Consider the following 19533-nt stretch of genomic DNA (forward strand, 5'->3'; position numbering starts at 1 on the left):
AAGAATTCATTGGATATACTTTAGTGACTTACTTTTACTTTCTACAACTGCAGGACTTTTCTTCTTGAGAGCCTTTAAGCCGAACAATGGAACTCCATTTTCAGTTGGACCAACACCATAGCTTGATGTAATACAATCTGTCTCATCACAGCATGTCTTTGAACATGATTCACGCATTGTACTGCTCTTCTGTGTACTACTGGTTGCCGATGTCTTTCTGATATTTTTCACGACGCTTTCTGTGACTTTTCCTTTATTATTTTTGTTGAATGTTTCAATGATTGTACGTGGCGATGCAGTGGATGTGACTTTAGTGGTTTTTGAAATGACTTTTGGTTCCTTATCACCCGAAATTCTTGTTGTGGTTGTCGTTGTAGTCGTAACACTAGTCTTAACTCGTGATTCATCATCTCTTGGTGCTTTAAACTTTTCTGATGTCTTCCTTTCAGTGACTTGCTTTCTAATCACAGGTTCATTACGTGTTGTTGTCTTTGTTGTTGTTATTCTTGAAGACTTGAGTTCACTAGCTGATTTACTGTCTTCAATCTTCTTCTTGACTATACGAATTTGAGCACGGATGCGTCTTCTTTGTTCGTAGCCAACAACAATTTCCAATAACTTTTCAAGTTCATACAGATCGAAGATTTCTTCAATATTGATTGTTTCACTTCCGAGACTGACTTTTCTGGTTGATGATGTTGTGCTTGTAGATGTCTTGAATGAATCAGTTTTCTTCAGTTCAACGCCGAATTTCGTTGGTGATCTTGGAGATTCTGGAATTTCATCTCTTGGTTCCGATGGTTGCTTAGATGTTGATCTTGTTGAATCTCTTCTAGTCTCATAACCTTCGCGAGCTGTTCTGCTTAATTCAGACTCACGAATTTCAGCTCGTGCGACATGTTCAAGAGATGAAACTGTATGCTGCATATAATGTTTATCACTGCTTGACATTTTTCTGGTTGGATGATGAATCTCCTCGGATGTGATGGATGTCGTGTACTTCTCTTCAATTGAGCTTTGTTGTGACAATGGCTTATGATAGGATGTCTCACTGTCCAATTTGGATGATGAAATTCTCTTTTCGAAAAGATCTTTCTTGGTAGAAACTTGATCCTTCATATAAATTGGAGTTCTATCAGATGAACCACGTCTTGATGATGGTTTTGTATCAGTGTCCTTCAATGGTGACTGTCTATCAGGTGTTCGTTCATGGACTGGCTTTTCTTGAACAGGCTTTTCATATAATTTACGTTCTGGAACTGGAGTTCTCTTGCCTTCAAAAACAGATGGACGAGATAAAATATCACTTTGACGATTAATCTCTCTCGTTGTGGATGAATTAGTCTCAAAAACTTCACGTGCTTTCTTGATAGCTTCTGTACTCTTCAATGTTATTTCCGATGACTTCAAGTTTGTTTTTGTATCGCGTTCAAGTGTCGACATTTTTTCATTATGCATAAATGAGTCATTGATGTTCTCGATCTTGTCACGAACATGCTTTGATGTCTGTTTCATAATATTCTTGACAAGCTCCGGAGATTTTTGTGGTGTTGTTGTGCCAATTTTCTCAGCAGATGCGATAAATTTATTGACTTTATCAGTAACACTCAATAAGCATTCATCATTTTTGAGATTCTCATCGACTTCATCGATAGATGTTGTGAGCGTGTCTTCAAGTTTTTGCTTAGTAACGGTTTTAGTCTCGTTTGTAATTTTTGAGAATTTGGAAACTTTCTCATTCAAGCTTAATTTTGCATCATCATCGACATCGTCAGGAACATCTTCCAATTTATAGTCATCATCTTTCTTGAATTTCGATGATGTTTTGGGTTTCTTAAGTTGATCAACAGTTTCATTGAACTTATTGACTTTCTGGGAAACACTCAATAGATGTGAATGTTCTTCTTCATCATCTTCTGACAATGCATCAATCTGTACTGAATTTCTCTTACGATCAGCTTTTTCAAGAGTTGAGGAATTGATAATCCTTTCGGTTTCTTCAAATTCTTCTTCCTCAATGATTGTATGACCTTTTTCAGTTCCAACTTCAGTGATTTCGAGTCCAACAAATTGATTTGTTTCTTCCTGGAAAATTGGGACATTACGGACTGCCGGCTTTGTTTTTCTACCATCATCAGGTTCTGTGACTTTATGTGGATGTAAAATATGTTCTTCATTGACTTCATCGTCAGTTTGAACTGGAATTGGAACAACTTTATTCGGTGATGGTTCTCTTGATGATTTAGCATGTTGGACATTGATGTCAACTTCAACATTGTCAAGAGTATTGGAATGTAAAGTTGTTGTATCTCCATTAATATTTGTCAAATTAATTGTCTTTGTTGTTATGCATTTGACTGGTCGCTTGCTTTCCTTTTTAGGTGATTCTCTTGGCTTTTCGACGGTTCCTTTTTTGTCATTCTTGATGATTTTTTCACTGAATGTTCTGGTTACCTTTTCCTTGTCATGAATACTTGTTGTCTTGGTCACTGGTGCCGTATCTTTGCGTGTTTGAAGCAACTTCTTCTTTGTGGACTTAGTTCCAGGCTTGTCGATGTTTCTAATCAATTCATGATCAGTGTCACGATCAGATTCAGGTTCTGTTGATGAGATATCAGTATTTTGCTTCAATAACTTGATATGAGGAGCAACCTTAAGATTCTTATTGCTCTGAACTGTTGTTGTCTTTGTGACAATTTTGCTAGTGACTCCACGAGATGGCGAGATTGTGATTTGTGCAGTTGTGATGTGAGTTTCTGGACTTTTTGGTCTTGTTGGACTACGACTGCCCTTTCTTCCAGTTATTCTTGTTGTTTCTGTTAGATCAGTTTCTCTTGTTGTTCCTCTTGTCGTTGTTTCTCTTATATCAGTTTCTCGTCTTGTTCCTTTTGTTATTTCCGTTGAATCAGTTTCTCGTCTGGTTCCTCTTGTTGTTTCTGTTATATCAACTGTTTCTCTGACTCTTGATGGCTTTCTATCATCAGGAACATTTCTATTAGTTTCTGGTTTATCTTCAGGACGTTTTGGATGAATATTCTTATGAACTACATTCGTAGATTTAGTGGTTACAGTAGTACTTGTTATATTAGTAGTTTCATCATCATTTAATCGATCTTTCGGCTTTTTGGATTCCGTTGGCTGTTTACGAGTTGGGCTTCTCTCAGGTGTAGATGCTGGAGCATGTTCAATTTTCTCATGCTTGATAAAATCGGTAGTAGCACTTGTGAGTGACTTTCTCTTATTAGTTGTTGTGACTGACGACTTTTCAATCTCCTCAATTTTAGCTTTACGTTCACGAATTTCTGAAACACGTCCAGGTGCTTGACTTGCCTTAGTTGGTTTCAAATAGTTTGGAATATCTTTAGGCTCTTCATCAGGTTTAACTCCAATGAGCTTCTTTGCTCGTTCTTCAAATGTTTCACTTCTATTGAATGGTCTCTTATCACCTTTTGGTGTCTTAGTGACTTCGCCATCCTTAACCTTTGTCTTATCATCAACAATTTCACTAATTGTAGTTTTAACTTGAAAGTCATCATACTGATCAACATTTTCAATGTTAATATTGATCTCAATGTCCTCATTATCCAAGTCAGTAATCATTTTTCTGTGATCACTTGCTGAAATATATTCCAAGTCACTGACACTTGTTGTTGCTGACATATTTTTCGAGTCAATTGTCTGAATGATTTTCAAGTCATTGATTGTTTTGTCGATATTATCAATCTTGATTGTAGCTGTTAATATATCTTCTGGTGCATCTTGTTCATTATCATCATAATTTGGTCGCTTAGATGGTTTTGATGGACTGAAGTCTCGTGGAAGCGATGTTGTTTGTTTTTGTGGTGACGTACCTCGTGAAGATGGAGTTGACTTTACTGGAGTTGATTCTCTTGGATATGTGCCTGTTGGTGATGGTTGATACTTTTGTGGTGATGTTTCGCGTGAGTGGGATGGACTTGATCGAGCAGGAGATGATCCTCTTGGATGAGATTTTCCTGGTTGATACTTTTGTGGCGAGGCATCACGAGAATCGGATGGACTTGATCGAGCAGGAGATGATCCTCTTGGATGAGATTTTCCTGGTTGATGCTTTTGTGGTAATGGGTCACGTGAATCGGATGGACTTGATCGAGCAGGAGATGATCCTCTTGGATGAGATTTTCCTGGTTGATGCTTCTGTGGCGATACATCACGAGAATTGGATGGACTTGATCGAGCAGGAGATGATCCTCTTGGATGAGATTTTCCTGGCTGATGCTTCTGTGGTGAGGGATCACGTGAATCAGATGGACTTGATCCTCTTGGATATGATTTTCCTGGTTGATGCTTCTGTGGTGATGGGTCACGTGAATCAGATGGACTTGATCCTCTTGGATATGATTTTCCTGGTTGATGCTTCTGTGGCGATACATCACGAGAATTGGATGGACTTGATCGAGCAGGAGATGATCCTCTTGGATGAGATTTTCCTGGCTGATGCTTCTGTGGTGAGGGATCACGTGAATCAGATGGACTTGATCCTCTTGGATATGATTTTCCTGGCTGATGCTTTTGTGGTGAGGGATCACGTGAATCAGATGGACTTGATCCTCTTGGATATGATTTTCCTGGTTGATGCTTCTGTGGCGATACATCACGAGAATTGGATGGACTTGATCGAGCAGGAGATGATCCTCTTGGATGAGATTTTCCTGGTTGATGCTTCTGTGGCGATACATCACGAGAATTGGATGGACTTGATCGAGCAGGAGATGATCCTCTTGGATATGATTTTCCTGGTTGATGCTTCTGTGGCGATACATCACGAGAATTGGATGGGCTTGATCGAGCAGGAGATGATCCTCTTGGATGAGATTTTCCTGGCTGATACTTTTGTGGTGATGCTTCACGAGAATTGGACGGAATAGATTTGACAGGGGATGTTTCCCTTGGATACGTTTCGAATGGAGCTGATGGATGCTTTTGTGGAGATGTTGAACGAAGTTTATCGTTTGGTTGACTTGAAGCTGGTTTTTGTGGTGATGTGGCTCTAGGAGTTGAACCTTTAACTGGAGAAGTTTCACGAGGCTTAACCTCTGGTGTGACTTGATGCTTCTTTGAAATAATAATTTCCTCATCACTTTCATTAGTTACTGTTTTAGTGACGGTTGTCTTTTTAATGTCCTGCTTTGTTGATGAGACAGTTTTTGGAGATTCATGGCTTGGTTTTTGTGGAGATGGAGTCCTAGGCTTGTCACTGGTTGGCTTTTGTGGTGATGAAGCTTTTGGTTTATCGTCTCGGTCACGGACTGTAGAATGGGTGGTTTCTCTTGTTGTTGTCTCAGTTACAGAAGTAACATTCTTACTTTGTGGCTGTTTATCTGGAGTTGAAGATGGATACTTATCAGGGCTGTGACTTGATGTTCGTCTTTCTGTCGTTGGAACTTTGTCTTGACTTTTTGGAGTTGTTCTACGATCAATTGATGGATATTTTTCAGGGCTCTTAGTTGGTGTTCGGCGATCTAATGACGAATACTTTTCTGGACTTTTAGTGACTGTACGACGATCCAAAGAATTAGTATGCTTTGTATTGTCCTCCTTTCTAATGTCAACATTTGATGATCTCTTTGTAGAGATTGTCGATGAACTGTATCTGCTGTTTGTTTCACGTGATGGACTTCTACGATCTAAACGGTTTGTTGATGATCTATCAGGTGGCGGTGTTACGCTACGTAATGAACTTGCAAAAGCTTTATGTGCAGCATCAACTTCCAATTGGCGTGTAATTTTCTGATCTTTTTGTTGCTTTATTTGATCATCGATACGCTTCTGCTCCAATTTTCTCACTTCCTCTCGGCGATTAATTTCATCGCGAGTTTTTTCAATTTCATTAACGACTCTTTTATCGTTTTGTTGAACGATAATTTCAGTTGTAACATCATACTTTTCGGTATTGCGCTCATTCTGAATAAAATCGCGTGTTTTGTGGTCATGTTTATCCTTTGCGGTTGGACATTGACATGATGTATCGAAAATTTTCTTCGTTACTGCTTCCTCGACAATCTCACGATTTGTTGAATAATCATCGCTTCTGGGCTGTGCCTGTTGTGTTGTTGTATGAATTATTTTAACATTCTGTACATTTTCAACATTCTTGACATTTTTGGATTGAGTGTCATCAATTCTTTCGAATCTCTTTGTTGTGACTACAGTTCCATCATGCAATTCTTTCTTCTCAACAATTTGCCTTGTTGTTGGATTTGCCATTGTGACATCACGTGAAAGAATTTTGCCTGGTTGCTCAGCTAAACGGAAAGCTTCTTCATCTTTCGGTGTTCTATATGTTGTTGTATCGACTTTTGTAGTATTGGTGTCAGTACGTAATGATTTTGTAAAGTCATCATTTTGACGTTCCTTAGTTACTGTATTTGTGGAAGTTCTTGTATCACTAGTGGAATCGATATTTTCAAATCTTTTAGTGGTAACAATTGTTCCATCATGAAGTTCCTTCTTTTCAACAATTTGTCTTGTTGTTGGATTCGCCATTGTAACATCACGTGAAAGAATTTTGCCTGGCTGTTCAGCTAAACGGAAGGCTTCTTCATCTTTCGGTGTTCTATATGTTGTTGTATCCACTTTTGTTGTATTTGTGTCAGTACGTAATGATTTTGTAAAGTCATCATTTTGACGTTCCTTAGTTACTGAATTTGTGGAAGTTCTTGTATCACTAGTGGAATCGATATTTTCAAATCTTTTAGTGGTAACAATTGTTCCATCATGAAGTTCCTTCTTTTCAACAATTTGTCTTGTCGTTGGATTTGCCATTGTGACGTCACGAGAAATGATCTTTCCCGGTTGATCAGCTAAACGAAATGCTTCTTCATCTCTGGATGTTTTATAGGTTGTATCGACTTTTGTTGTTTTGGAATCAGTACGTAATGATTTTGAAAAGTCATCATTCTGACGGTCTTTAGTGATTGATGTTGTTGACGTTTTTGTATCATTTGAAGAATCAACAGATTCAAAACGTTTTGTTGTGACAATTGTGCCATCATTTAATTCTTTCTTCTCGACAATTTGTCTTGTTGTCGGATTAGCCATTGTTACATCACGTGAAATGATCTTTCCTGGTTGTTGTGCCAATTTAAATGCTTCTTCATCACGGGATGTTTTGAATGTTTGATTAGTCGATGTTGTGGATGTTCTTGTGATATTTTCAGATCTTGCATTATCATCTGATCTATCATTAGATATTTTTTCGTATCTCTTAGAAGTTACGATTGTTCCATCACTAAGTTCCTTCTTCTCAATAATCATTCGAGTATTTGCATCAGTCTGTTTGACATCACGAGAAATAATGTTGCCTGGCTGTTGAGCAAGGCGAAAAGCTTCTTCATTTCTAGTTGTTGTATTGGATGTCTCTGTATTTCTCGATTGATTTACAGTTTCGGTTTGATGCTTATTCACATTTGTGGTTTTATTGTCACGTTGTGTATTTGATGTTGTTGTTGTAGCTTGAATATCTACATGTTGGGAACTAATCGGCTCAAATCTCTTTGTTGTAACGATTGTTCCGTCACTAAGCTCCTTTCTTTCAGTAATCATATTAGTCGATTCATTTGCACGTTCGACTTTACGTGACAAAACATTACCAGGCTGTTGAGCAAGACGTAAAGCTTCTTGAACAACAGCTGGATCTTGTGAAAGCTTAACATTCTCATTTACATTTGACTTTTGAGTGTCATAATGACTAGATGACTTTACAGTACTTGTTGATGATCGTCGAGAATCATAATCATTAGCAACATTGTGGAAGTTGTCATTTCCGACCATATTGCCACTGACATCACCAGTATTGTTTGATGTACGAATAGTTTTTGTTGAATGACTTACTGATGATGATGATTTGCTTTCCGTTCTCTTATTTGTATCATCCCCAGTCACAATATTTTCATTTAATACCATATTGGATGACTCGCCGGTTGTATGAGTGAAATTGTTTGCGTCACCATCAAAACGTTCAGTTTTGAGTTCTTCATTTTTGCCAGAGAATGCTTTCTGACCGCCTTTTACGGCAGTAACGCCTTCAGTTTTTGCCAACATTTTGTCCGTTCGTGCTTTACCATCGTCGGATACTTCAGACGATGTTATTACATTCCATCCGCCAGTATTACCAAATTTGATGTCACTAAATATTGTTTTTTTGTACAATTTATCGAAAATATTAGTCTAAAATATTTAAAAAGTCATGCATTAAAACCTTACCTCATATCTGTACCGTGAATCTCATTGCTTTTTAAACTTTCGAAACTATGATCGGCCATAGCATTACCATGACGACTAGTAATTGGTGTCTTTGCATCAAATGATTGTTGATTATTAGGATCCATTTCATTAACATAAAATTCTCTCAATCGCGCCTCGCGCAATTTGTACATATGCGATCTAATCTCCTTCTTACGTCCAAAATCTTCCGTCTCTTGCCACTGTAAAGAATGTGAGTTTATTGTCAATATTTTTAATACAATATGAAGATTATTGAATTAAATTTTCTTTTAATACTAAGTGGGATGTGACAAAATGTCTATTATCAAGAACACACACGAAATTATTGGTAAGTAAAGTTCGAAAATTATAATAAATCTATATCCATATTCGATATAAAAGTGTCGATGAACTATAAATGTTAATGTCTCTATTTCGGTAACGTCAAGTTTCTAAATTTGATTTTGTAATAATAACAACAGATTGTTTATGGTTTTTGGGAACTCTAGAATTGACTCTAATGTTGAGTTAGAAGATCAAAATGTCTCACAGTCAAATCATAATTATAACGTATACGTTTTGAAGTCTGAGACGATCAAGTTTAATATAGAAATGATTCATATAAAGTAAAGCTTTAAAAACATCTAGCAAAATCCACCTACAGATTTGATTTGCCATAAATGGCCTTTCTTCTCTATATATTCAAAATGTAATAAAAATTCATACTAATTTTTTTGTTTTTTTCAAACTGACTGTCTATATTGAACGACAAGTTGAGAGACTTCTAGACGGTAAAAATAAATGCCGAAGCTTGGATTACAGTCCGATATGTCGATTTCAGATATTATTTTATGTGACCTAAATGAAGTGTTGATTTAACCAGCTATGTTGTCCACCTATTTACTCCAAATGTTTTCTTTTCGTCCATACGGTTGAATAAACTGTAACTTTATTCACAACATCTCCCCGATCGATACATATTATTCATGTCTGCCAAGTGACAATTTGTATACTAACTGCCATAAACATTGCCATATGGTTGCCATCGATAGACTTGTGCCGATCGGGTCAGCATGTTTGATTTCAGCTAGGCAGTGCTAATGGATCTCATTTTAGCGGAGCATATTTTACCATAATTTGGACTAAAATTAATGGATATATAATTTTCTATTCATTGACAATTCTCAGCACAGCTCAAATTAGCATCTTTAGCTAAACAAAGTGGTGAATTCATGGAATTTGGAACAAATCATAGTCAAAGTCTATATGACATTATAATGCAAATTGCAGACGTGGGAATTGCTGTGAAAATTATTCATTGACATCTCTTAATCGATTATTTATTGTATTTTAAGTGATTTTTATGTTTGAAATAGTTTGCATGACATCACGTCAGCTTTTAAAATAGAGACGATTATGACACATGATAGCTAGACTCGCGGTAATGAAAATACAATGTTTATTGTAATAGGAGCGAATGCAAAGTCTATAGAAAGATGACATTTATTATTATGGAGAGTGATTCGCAGGAAATTGTTAGAGCTATACTTTGAGTTTTAGGTTATGTGATATTTGGCAGTTAATTTGTGATCTTCATAGACCATTTTTTGGAAGTTTATCCCTGAAAGGATGATCTACTATGGACAAAATTATAAATTGATGCCATTTCAATGAGATGTTCCACATTCATCACTCAATCATTGCCGATCATCAACAAGACTGTCGAAAAAATTCGCATAAACCTCAAAAATAATTTGAAATGACCTTAGCTGTATAAAAATAGATAAGTACAATCATTCGATGCTGAGCTGACTCTACTGACTCTTGAAAGAACATTAAATCAAATGAAACTTTAAATTTATCACTCCATAAAGTGAATTAACTTAAAAAGAAATAGATTGGTGCTTTATGGAATAAAAATTCTGCAATATTTCATTTAATTAAGTTGATTGAATGGACTTAGGAACGCGCATATTCATTAAGTAAACACAGTACCATTTCTATAGCAAATTAATGTCCGTTTTTTATTATAATTAACCATTGAAATCATAAAATTCGATGATTTTATGGTCGTGGTATGTAATTTATTTTCATAGGTAAATGTGCACGCATTCAAGTCTAATTTCTCATGCATGCATATATATTTTGCTGGTTTCTTTGGAAGCTGGTGTGAATTTGGACTTAATTTGAGTTGTTGAGTTGTGGGATTGGCTGGATCTTATTAGTTTCAATTAGTAGTGTGATTAGGACTAGATTATGGATTATAGAGCTGTGAATAGCCTAACTTAAGTGTTAATTTCTAACATTTAGTGACCAGATGGTTCCAATTATAGTTGTAATCATAATTTGAGTTAGTCTATATGAATTAAGCTTTACTTTGAGCAAACTTTCTGTCGGTCTGGTCACTTTGGAATAATCCACATGCTGAACTTTAATTGCTCTTCAGGTCAATTGTCAATTTAGTCTATATAATGAAGTTTTCAACGGTATAACTATTAGTTAGTGTCCAAAATTCAAAATCTCAAAGGTAGATCATCAAAATTCGGAAATTCCTTCTAGACTTGTTCCTAACAATAACTCGAATTCAACCACAACTCAGCAAGTCATTTGCCCAAAAATGCGTCCAATCCACTCACATGCAGACACTTTCATACAACTTATGCTAATGTTCAAACTTCATTTCTTGAACGAAAATCATCATTAGTTGTTATGTTCTTTTAATTCACCATAATCGACCACTAATTGGAACGTTCACAATAAGAAATTTAGCCTAATTTGGTCTCAAATTTATTTTTAAGCAATTCTTTCTCCTCCATTCACCCACGCACTTGAAAGTCATTTTTCAACAAAATTTGAAACTTTTTATATATTTTTTAAGCAGTCCAATTGCCAAACAAAAGATAATTTTTTATTCATCGAGTCACAAGCTTAATTTTGAGTTGACCAGAGATAGCACTGATTTACAAAGCGGCTTTCTATTCATTTAACAGCATTGCATTGCTAATTAATGGACACAATTTCCGCCAAAATGTTCTCATTAGTTAGATAAATAAAGGCACAAACCTAGATTATTATCTTGGGAACAGCACTAAAAATTAATATTTAATTTGTTAATGTCGCGGTTATAAACCTCTTTAAGAATGAAAAATTAACTAAATAAATTTATATATTTTTTTGTATAACACAGACTTATAAGTTTATAAATATTTCGCGTTATAGTCGGAAAGTCAACTTCACCGTTCCGAAATCCAAATCGAACTGGAGAAAAAAAAACACCATCCAAATAAAAACAAATGCTGCTTTAAAGTTGAAGAAAAGAAGAAAAAAAAATCTCTCACAATGCGCGGGTTTCTCTACATAGCACACATTCACAGGCACTCGCAAAATAATATTTAATAAAAGCATCTGTCATTTATGGCACACGACTTTTTATTGCAATTTTTTAGTTCCATTAATAATAGATTTAAATTTTGAAAGTTGTGCAAATTTTCATTGTTATTGTTATTCTTTTATCTTTGACCCCTACGTCATGTGACATGGAAAATTAATCAGCATTTCATTCATGACTGATGTAAAAAAGTTAAATGACCACACAGAGAATCGCTCAACATCATAAATGCAGTCAATTAATCTCATGAGAGACTTTTGAGTATATCTCGCTCTATACACCACAATGAGAAGCCTTCCAGCAAGTACTCAAAAACCGCCTACTCACTGCTTAGACCCGACAATTTGTTGGCTTTATAAAGTCAATAGAAATAAAAGTTTAAAAAATTGCACTTTGTAAAAGAAAAATTGAGTTGGTGATTTTACAGCTTCTAAAAATGTCTCATAAAATTTTCACTGATTCTTGCTTACTAATAATATCTCTCTTCGACAGAAAAAAAAATATATGCACCTCTAGTTGCATCCCACGTGTGATATTTTATATTTCATTGCCATGATTATTATATTTTATTAATCAAATTTGGTATGCGAAGTTCTTTATAGGCACACATTATGAAAGTGAAAGAAAATTTATTGTAAAGAACAGGTTAGCGATTGTAATTTGGAATATATACAGTCGACAATATGTAAATGAAGCAATTTCTTTATATCATGTTATAAATTTATTGTCACAACTTTACGGAAACTTCCTTTCTTGACAATTTTTGTTTCGATTTCTATTGAAATGTGATATTTGACATCAACCAGCTATTGCTAATAGCCGGCAAAACAGAGAGATGTCTAACAAAAGATAAATATAGTGGCGACCAGAGCTCATATTACTTTAAAGCAACAAGCTATTGTTTTTGTTTTTTATAATTTTATTATCTATTTGGATGAGCTTGGATTGTTCATGCATGTTTTAATATTTTTGGACTGACATATACAAGCAATTTATCAAGTAAGGTGGAAATGAAGACATATATAAATTGCTTCAAGAACTCAAAAGCTTGTTGCTGTTTAAAAAACAATTTATGACAACTTTCCAATATTCAGAACAATTTTATTGCAACTTTTAAAAAAAACCGTTATTTTTTATTTTTAAACGACAAATTTCTTCATTTTTCTCAATCAGGGCACTTAGCTCAGAGGAAAGAGTACTTGCTTCGCATGTGAGGGGTCGCGGGTTCGAACCCCGCAGTGTCCAATTATTTTTTCACTTTTTTCTTCTGAATTGTTTAAGTTAAACTAATTTAATTTAATTTTTCAAAGATTTGATGAATTTTTTTCAAAGATGACTAAGATCTCTCAATAAAAGATTCTGAAATCTGCTCGTACTTAGTACCTAGTACTTTTTAAGTAAACAATTCAGTATGCTTGCAGCTTTACCTAGCAGTCGCATTCAAATTAAATCCTACACTAAACAGTAGAACAAAAGGATGTCATCATCATCATCAAACTTAATTTACAGTTGATATTTGAGCAATTATCTCATATCCCAGAGACACAGTAACACAAAAAACATCAAAATAATTCAATTTAAATGCAGTATTAAAAGCATTAAACCTTCAAAATTACATTCAAGATCAAAATTGTTTTTGAAAAACAGGAAAAATAAGATTAAGAATTTTATACTTTCTTAAACATCTGAAATTACTCTAATTTATTGAGGATCTGACTGTCAAGATTCATCAGCATAGAGCACACTGCAATAGTCCTATTAAACTGTTTATTAAACGATGATAACACGCAAATGATGAAGTGTATGGGTTTTAAAATGTATAGCACAGTGATGATGATGATGACGATAATCACGCCATTGCTTTACTGTCACCTGCCTACGATCTACGCTTAGGTGAACTTGAATAATTTTTATTCAATGAAAAACTTTTTTTTATGTGATGATTTCATGTCAATTGTCTGATTTTCCACACACAGCACATTCATGGGTCACAATATGAGCTCATATGAATCAAAAGCATGTGTCAAATCGATACGTTTAAATGAAACTGATCAGTGTTGATTTCAAGAACACCCTCTCAGTAACCTAACCCAAATTTTTTTATTGTTATTTTATTTCCCATACGAGAATGTTCTTTTGTGCTGTAATAATAACAGGCAATTTGAATTACAATAGTATAAATAATAAAAAAAAGGCTACCGACACACAGAAGGAAGACTTCTTAAGCTTAAAATGGAAACGATCCATTAACGCTTTAATGCTGGCTACCTTAAAAATCACCTAGAAAGATATGTCCACTTAGTTAAGAGCTACTTCAATTTATTGTCATTGAACTTTGTAGTAATAAGGCACTTATTCTAGATACTACTGCTGCTGCTGCTGGTTGAGCTGGTTGCTTTTTTGGTCATTGCGACAATATTGCTTCATAACATACTGTGTTATTTCCCAAATTTGTCATTTTAATATCTCATAAAAATAAAAGAAAGACAAGCACACACAAAAGCTTCATAATAAAGGAAATGCTTTGCTTTCTTCTTATTGATGTGCTTTAAAAATTAGAACTAGATCTGCATTTTTACTGACTGTTTCATATTTAAAATCGAAGTCTTTTATAACAGATCATTGCTATTCAAACTATACACAGACAGTAAAATTAGAACCTAGCCGTGTCCATTTGGGTTTGGAGATTTTTTAGCCTTTATAAGAGATCGACTTCATTGTTTAAATTGATTTTTTGCTGATATTTAATAAGACTTTAATAAGAAATAAATGAATTGTTTAAGAATACATTAAGTTAAGAGTTCAAATCTCTAAATTTATAAAATTTTTGACGCCCGGACTACATTCTATTTTTTCTCTGATGACTTATATTTTTTTAAAAATTTTATTAATTCATAAAAATTCAGTGTCAGCCAAACTTTTCGAAGCCACGTCTTATTTCAACTCTATGCGCTTCTAATCACAAATATCAAACCAACCTTCCCTACTACATTTTTTATTGTCTACCAAAACGATTCTTCCAATTATTATACATTGTTAGGTGGGTGGACAACTCGTACCAGCAATTGAGGATGATCTCTCTTTCTTTCTCATGTGCGGTATAATATTCTCAACAAAATTAATATTTTAACAATTTTCTGAATCATTCCAAAAATGAAATGGCATTAAATATTTTAGTTTTTGCCCACTCTCTGTATTTTCATTTTAGATTCTAATCAACACGAGCACGCAACGAGTTGAATTCATTAATAGGATAAATGCAGTATAACAAGCAATTACTATGATTAATGTTGACAGCTTACAATAAGTGAAAAGAAATTAAATAATTGACATGCCATACATACCATTTGGCGAAGGAGATCTTCGTCCTTGATATAACTCAAATCACTAGCCATAATTCAGCTTGTTGAAGTTAGGTCTCGATTGCAACTTCCGATCAACTGCCCACTCTTCTGAAATTATAAAATTATTAGCTCATTATAGACCATGAAGAGATAACGAAAATGACAACACAATTTGCATAAATTTTAATTAGAGCAAGCTTGTTTAGCCGGTGGCCAAAAGAGACAATAGGCACTTATCCATTAGCGGAATCAATATAAACATCTAATTGATTCATAATAAAGCTCGTGACAGGATTACTGAACTACCTGTCGTTCCTGTCAAGCATTTGAGATGTTGAGTGCTTTACTGTTAATACGATTAGTCTCAGCAAATAAAGTTGTAAGTATAACTTTATTATTCTCATTTTACTTTAGAATGAAATCATTCAATATGTATATTAGTTTGCTTGTTTTCATTCATAACTTCGTATTTCCACACGGCTATTACATCATCGACAAGTAAATGAATGCAGAAAAAAAGCAAGCAAGCAATGAAATTTTGAGGATTGTGTCATATGGTATGAGAATTTTGAAATACAGACTTTTTTGCTGGAATTTCTATAAAGAAGGCAGTTTTTCTGAGAAGGCGGAAAAGTGTCCACACTAAGAGGTCAATTTATGGTTTATATTGCTTAATATTTTTAATATATATTCCTTTAATATCCATACGAGCTATTAAAATTGTATCAAGTTCTCGTTTTGGATCTCTTTAAAATTTATACTGTGCTAAATATTTTGTTTGCTTAAGAATCAAATTTATTCGTCTTAAAAGACTCAATGGTTTGAAACTTCACAATTTTATCTTAAAATTGACATCAACAAGTAATCTGATCACCAAATTCCCTTTAATTACTAACAAAGGAATGCCATAAAATTCCAAAAACCAGAAATTGATTCCGAATTCTCAAATTAAACAAGATCCAGTAAGAAATTCTGTAATTCTCCCATAAATCATTCAAAAATCCATGCACAAAACATTTTTCGGTCTCTTTAACGTCTGTAATTCAATACAAATTCTTTGAAACATTCCGATGATATCAATAATATCCGTATTGATGCATCCACCTTCTTTGGTAAATCATTTATTGTCATTTAAATTGAAAGACGAGACGAGTCTTATATTGCAGGAGTCCATAATTTAAGAATCTTTATTGCTGTTGAGTAATATTTGAGAAACTTTTTAATTCCATTTTAAGGAGACTGAATTGCTTAATTAATAAAGAAAGTGCAATTTATGGTGTCAATGTAGTTATAAAGCACGGATTGTGTAAGATTTAAGTTGGTGAAATTTTGAATTACAGACAGTTAAGGCTGTAGATTTATGGAGAAGATTGTTGGAATATAACGTAATTTAGATGATTTTAGGCTCTATTTTGAGTACTCAAAGAGATGCTTTCTACAAAAGAATCTAAAGATTGAATATTTAGGTCGATATCGTCAACAAACCCGACTAAACATCGACTTGACATTGATTTGATGCCGGATCTTTTAACTAATGCTTCACAGGATTGTATATTAAGAATTCTGCTTACATAACTTGCCAAGAACAATCAAGAATAATATTCCAGTCCAAAAACTCAACAAACTAGAGACGATGGCAATAATTCACTCCAAAAATCTTCTCATCAACCATTTCATTCATAAACTCACATTCAATGTCAAAATTATAGACAACAACAGTAAACAAAAACAGAAAAAAAATACAGTGACAAGTTCAAGTGAATGAATGAATTGCCTTTCAACATCCACAATGATTGTGCTGTATAGAATAGAACAGTTGCCTCAAAACAAAACACAAAAAATGGAAATTTGCATTCGGATTTGACACTACATGCGTACATACAAACAAGACAATAAAAATGTAAATTTCATTCAATTAATTGCTATTAAGAATAAAGTCGTGTATGCTTTTCAGATTTATTATTACAGCTGTGTCGTGTACACATAAATTAATATCAATTTGGGTGCAACAACGCACAAGCATGTAACAATTACCAGAAAAAAATCCGTTGAACTTATAATTTAAAGTCATGCAAATATTATGGCTTTTTTTGGAGCACTCAATGATTTCGTGGAAGTCAGATGAAAATTTCAAATATTCATGCAATTAAAAAATTAGTATATCCAACCATGTGCTGTGTGACTTTACTTTTAGTCTACAAAATCACTGATTTTCATCGAATTGCATGTAAGCAAGCTTTTTTTCAAGAGAAAAATAATAAGAAACAAAAAATTACTGATGGAGCTGAAAACATAGGCAAACGGCTTAACCATAAATGGCAATGATGGCCGATTTTGTATAAATAAGTGTCCATATATGTGAAAAATATATTATTTTTATTTTTTGCTGTTGTATATACACACATTGTATCAAGAAGTGAGTGAGAAACCTAGAGATGCTGTAATCGCATAGATCATTGGCATTATTCAAGTCGACATAACTGAAGTATCGATGCATGAGAAAAATAAAAATAAGAGATGAGATCATCATCAACTGTAAAAAAAATGTTTAAATTTCCAAATTTAGCGATGCAAGTCTATCAATAACGGGAATCTGCAGTCTGTTGTGATTGCACAATATACATCACTTACACCACATTTGTACTTAGACTCGAATTATAAGTTCTTCCTTGAGACTTTATTGGAAACAATTTATTCAGCGCTAAAATTAATTCGATTGAGTCAATTTGCTATTTTGCAATAAATCATGTGTCTGTGGAGCTTACAAAAAAAAAATTTTGAGGTTAAAATTTATTCGTGTCATTTAATAGTCACATTCTAATGGTCATATACGATGAATTGCCCGTGGAGAATCATGAGGAATTTTAATAAAATTGCAACTATGTAGAGCTACAATTTGGATGATAGTTTGATTGGTAATTGAGTGATTGTCTTAAACTCACATCTTAACGCTCACAAAGTAGACAAAGACTCGGTAAACTCTTGACACCGTGGAGCTTCTGTACAAACAAACTGGACCTTTTGTCGATCGAGAGACCAGAGACCAGAGACCAGAGACCAGTCGATCGTTAAGGAACTACAAGAATCAGGTTTATTATCCGAAATTCCCTCAACTTAATCCAATCTTATTTTTCTCAGAATCGCGGTAATTACAGCTGTGTCCATAAAGTAAATAATGCAATTAATCGAATGATCAGTTTTAATAAAAGTAACCATTTTTATAATGTAATAAAAGCTCCTTAATTATAATAGGTGGAATAAAGATCATTTTTGATTCATTATTATTAGCAGAGATTAGTCTTAATTAGGCGACTGCTTTAAGTACTGCATAGTAAATATGGTATGATTAAACGGTGCATGATTAATACTAGACGTAAATTTGTGATAAATAACAATTAATTAATTTATAAGGTGATGCTTTAGTCACCTTAAATGCTAAGGAAGCAGCAAAACGCCTTTCTAAAGTGACTTATCTGACAATCTACAACTTCTATTTCAATGCCTATGCTCAAAATTCTAAACATCCCTAATATCATCAAAAAAACATCTTATCATCGTGATTTTGGTCATTTCTAGGTAGTCACAAACAACATTCATCATAAATTCTTAATTGATCAATTAGTCAGCACGTCGACACGACTAAGTTAACTTAAATTAAGACTACAATATCGAAAAGTTGAATTAATTCACGCTCGTACGTGTCATATCGCCCACTATAGATTAAATGACGCGGTATTGCTATTCTAAGTCTAATGACAGGCTATTTTTGATGTTATGTTTATACGTACATTACTGTTATGAATTATAATTAAATTTAATTTAATTCAATAAGAACGTGAATTGCCTAAAATATTCTCACAACTTAGTCAGTCAGAGATAATATTTAAATTAAAAATTAATTGTGTTTTTCATGCGATTTCCATAAAGGGAGGACATGTCTGCAATTGTACTTAAATTGAGTTCCAATATTGTTGTTTATGAAGTAGCACTTATTGCCGTATGTTATGAAAGATGGCGTAGTCGATATAATTTTTATTTTATGTGTGCCAATAAATCACTTACTAAATTGCAATATTGTTCTTTTTCATACCCACATGATACATAGCCTTGAGAAAAATGCCCTTACGGTCAAGCGGCAATCAGTTTTCTATTATTTAAGCTATAGATTTTCATTCCAGAAGTTATGGACACATGATTACTAGTTTTGCTGTCAAGAAGGAATTTTACTATGGAACTAAAGTACTGGATCATAAAATCCGTATGGAAATAGCGTGATTACTGATAATCACAAGTCAACATGTCCTTACGGCAGGCCAATAAAATTTCAAAACATATGGTACGTGCGAATATAAATAAAATTCCATATACATTACTCACTTTTGATCATTGACTTTTGTAAAAGTACTAAAATACAGACAGAACTGAACTCATTGAAGATCACAGCATGATAATGTTATGACCTGTCATTCCTTTCTTATTTTTAGACTGCAATTTTTGAAGGATTGAATTCCTTAAATAACTCAAATTTGTGCAGCATATGATCACTTCCCCTAAAAA

General features: G+C 33.9%; 1 protein-coding gene and 1 non-coding gene across 7 annotated transcripts in view; one reads left to right on the plus strand and one right to left on the minus strand.

Annotated features, from left to right (window-relative positions):
* LOC139087884 (serine-rich adhesin for platelets-like) overlaps positions 1-19533 on the minus strand; it is a 39391-nt gene that overhangs the window by 15165 nt on the left and 4693 nt on the right. For 4 of the 6 annotated variants that reach the window (XM_070636848.1, XM_070636844.1, XM_070636843.1 and 1 more), the window contains exons 2-4: positions 14977-15084; positions 8245-8465; positions 33-8167 (exon numbers count right to left, since the gene is read on the minus strand). In XM_070636848.1, the coding sequence (XP_070492949.1) occupies positions 33-8167; positions 8245-8465; positions 14977-15027 (8407 nt within the window). In that variant the 5' untranslated portion in view covers positions 15028-15084. Of the gene's footprint in view, positions 1-32; positions 8168-8244; positions 8466-11307; positions 11490-12142; positions 12170-14976; positions 15085-19533 lie in introns of those variants that run through there. The other 2 variants (XM_070636842.1, XM_070636845.1) reach the window with 2 other exon arrangements.
* TRNAA-CGC (transfer RNA alanine (anticodon CGC)) lies at positions 12805-12877 on the plus strand. Its single transcript has one exon. It is a non-coding gene; the product is annotated as a tRNA-Ala (tRNA).

This window comes from Chironomus tepperi, unplaced genomic scaffold (genome assembly GCF_022539635.2).
Source record: "Chironomus tepperi strain 1889 unplaced genomic scaffold, CSIRO-AGI_Ctep_v1 contig_137, whole genome shotgun sequence".
Taxonomy (NCBI): Eukaryota; Metazoa; Arthropoda; class Insecta; order Diptera; family Chironomidae; genus Chironomus; species Chironomus tepperi.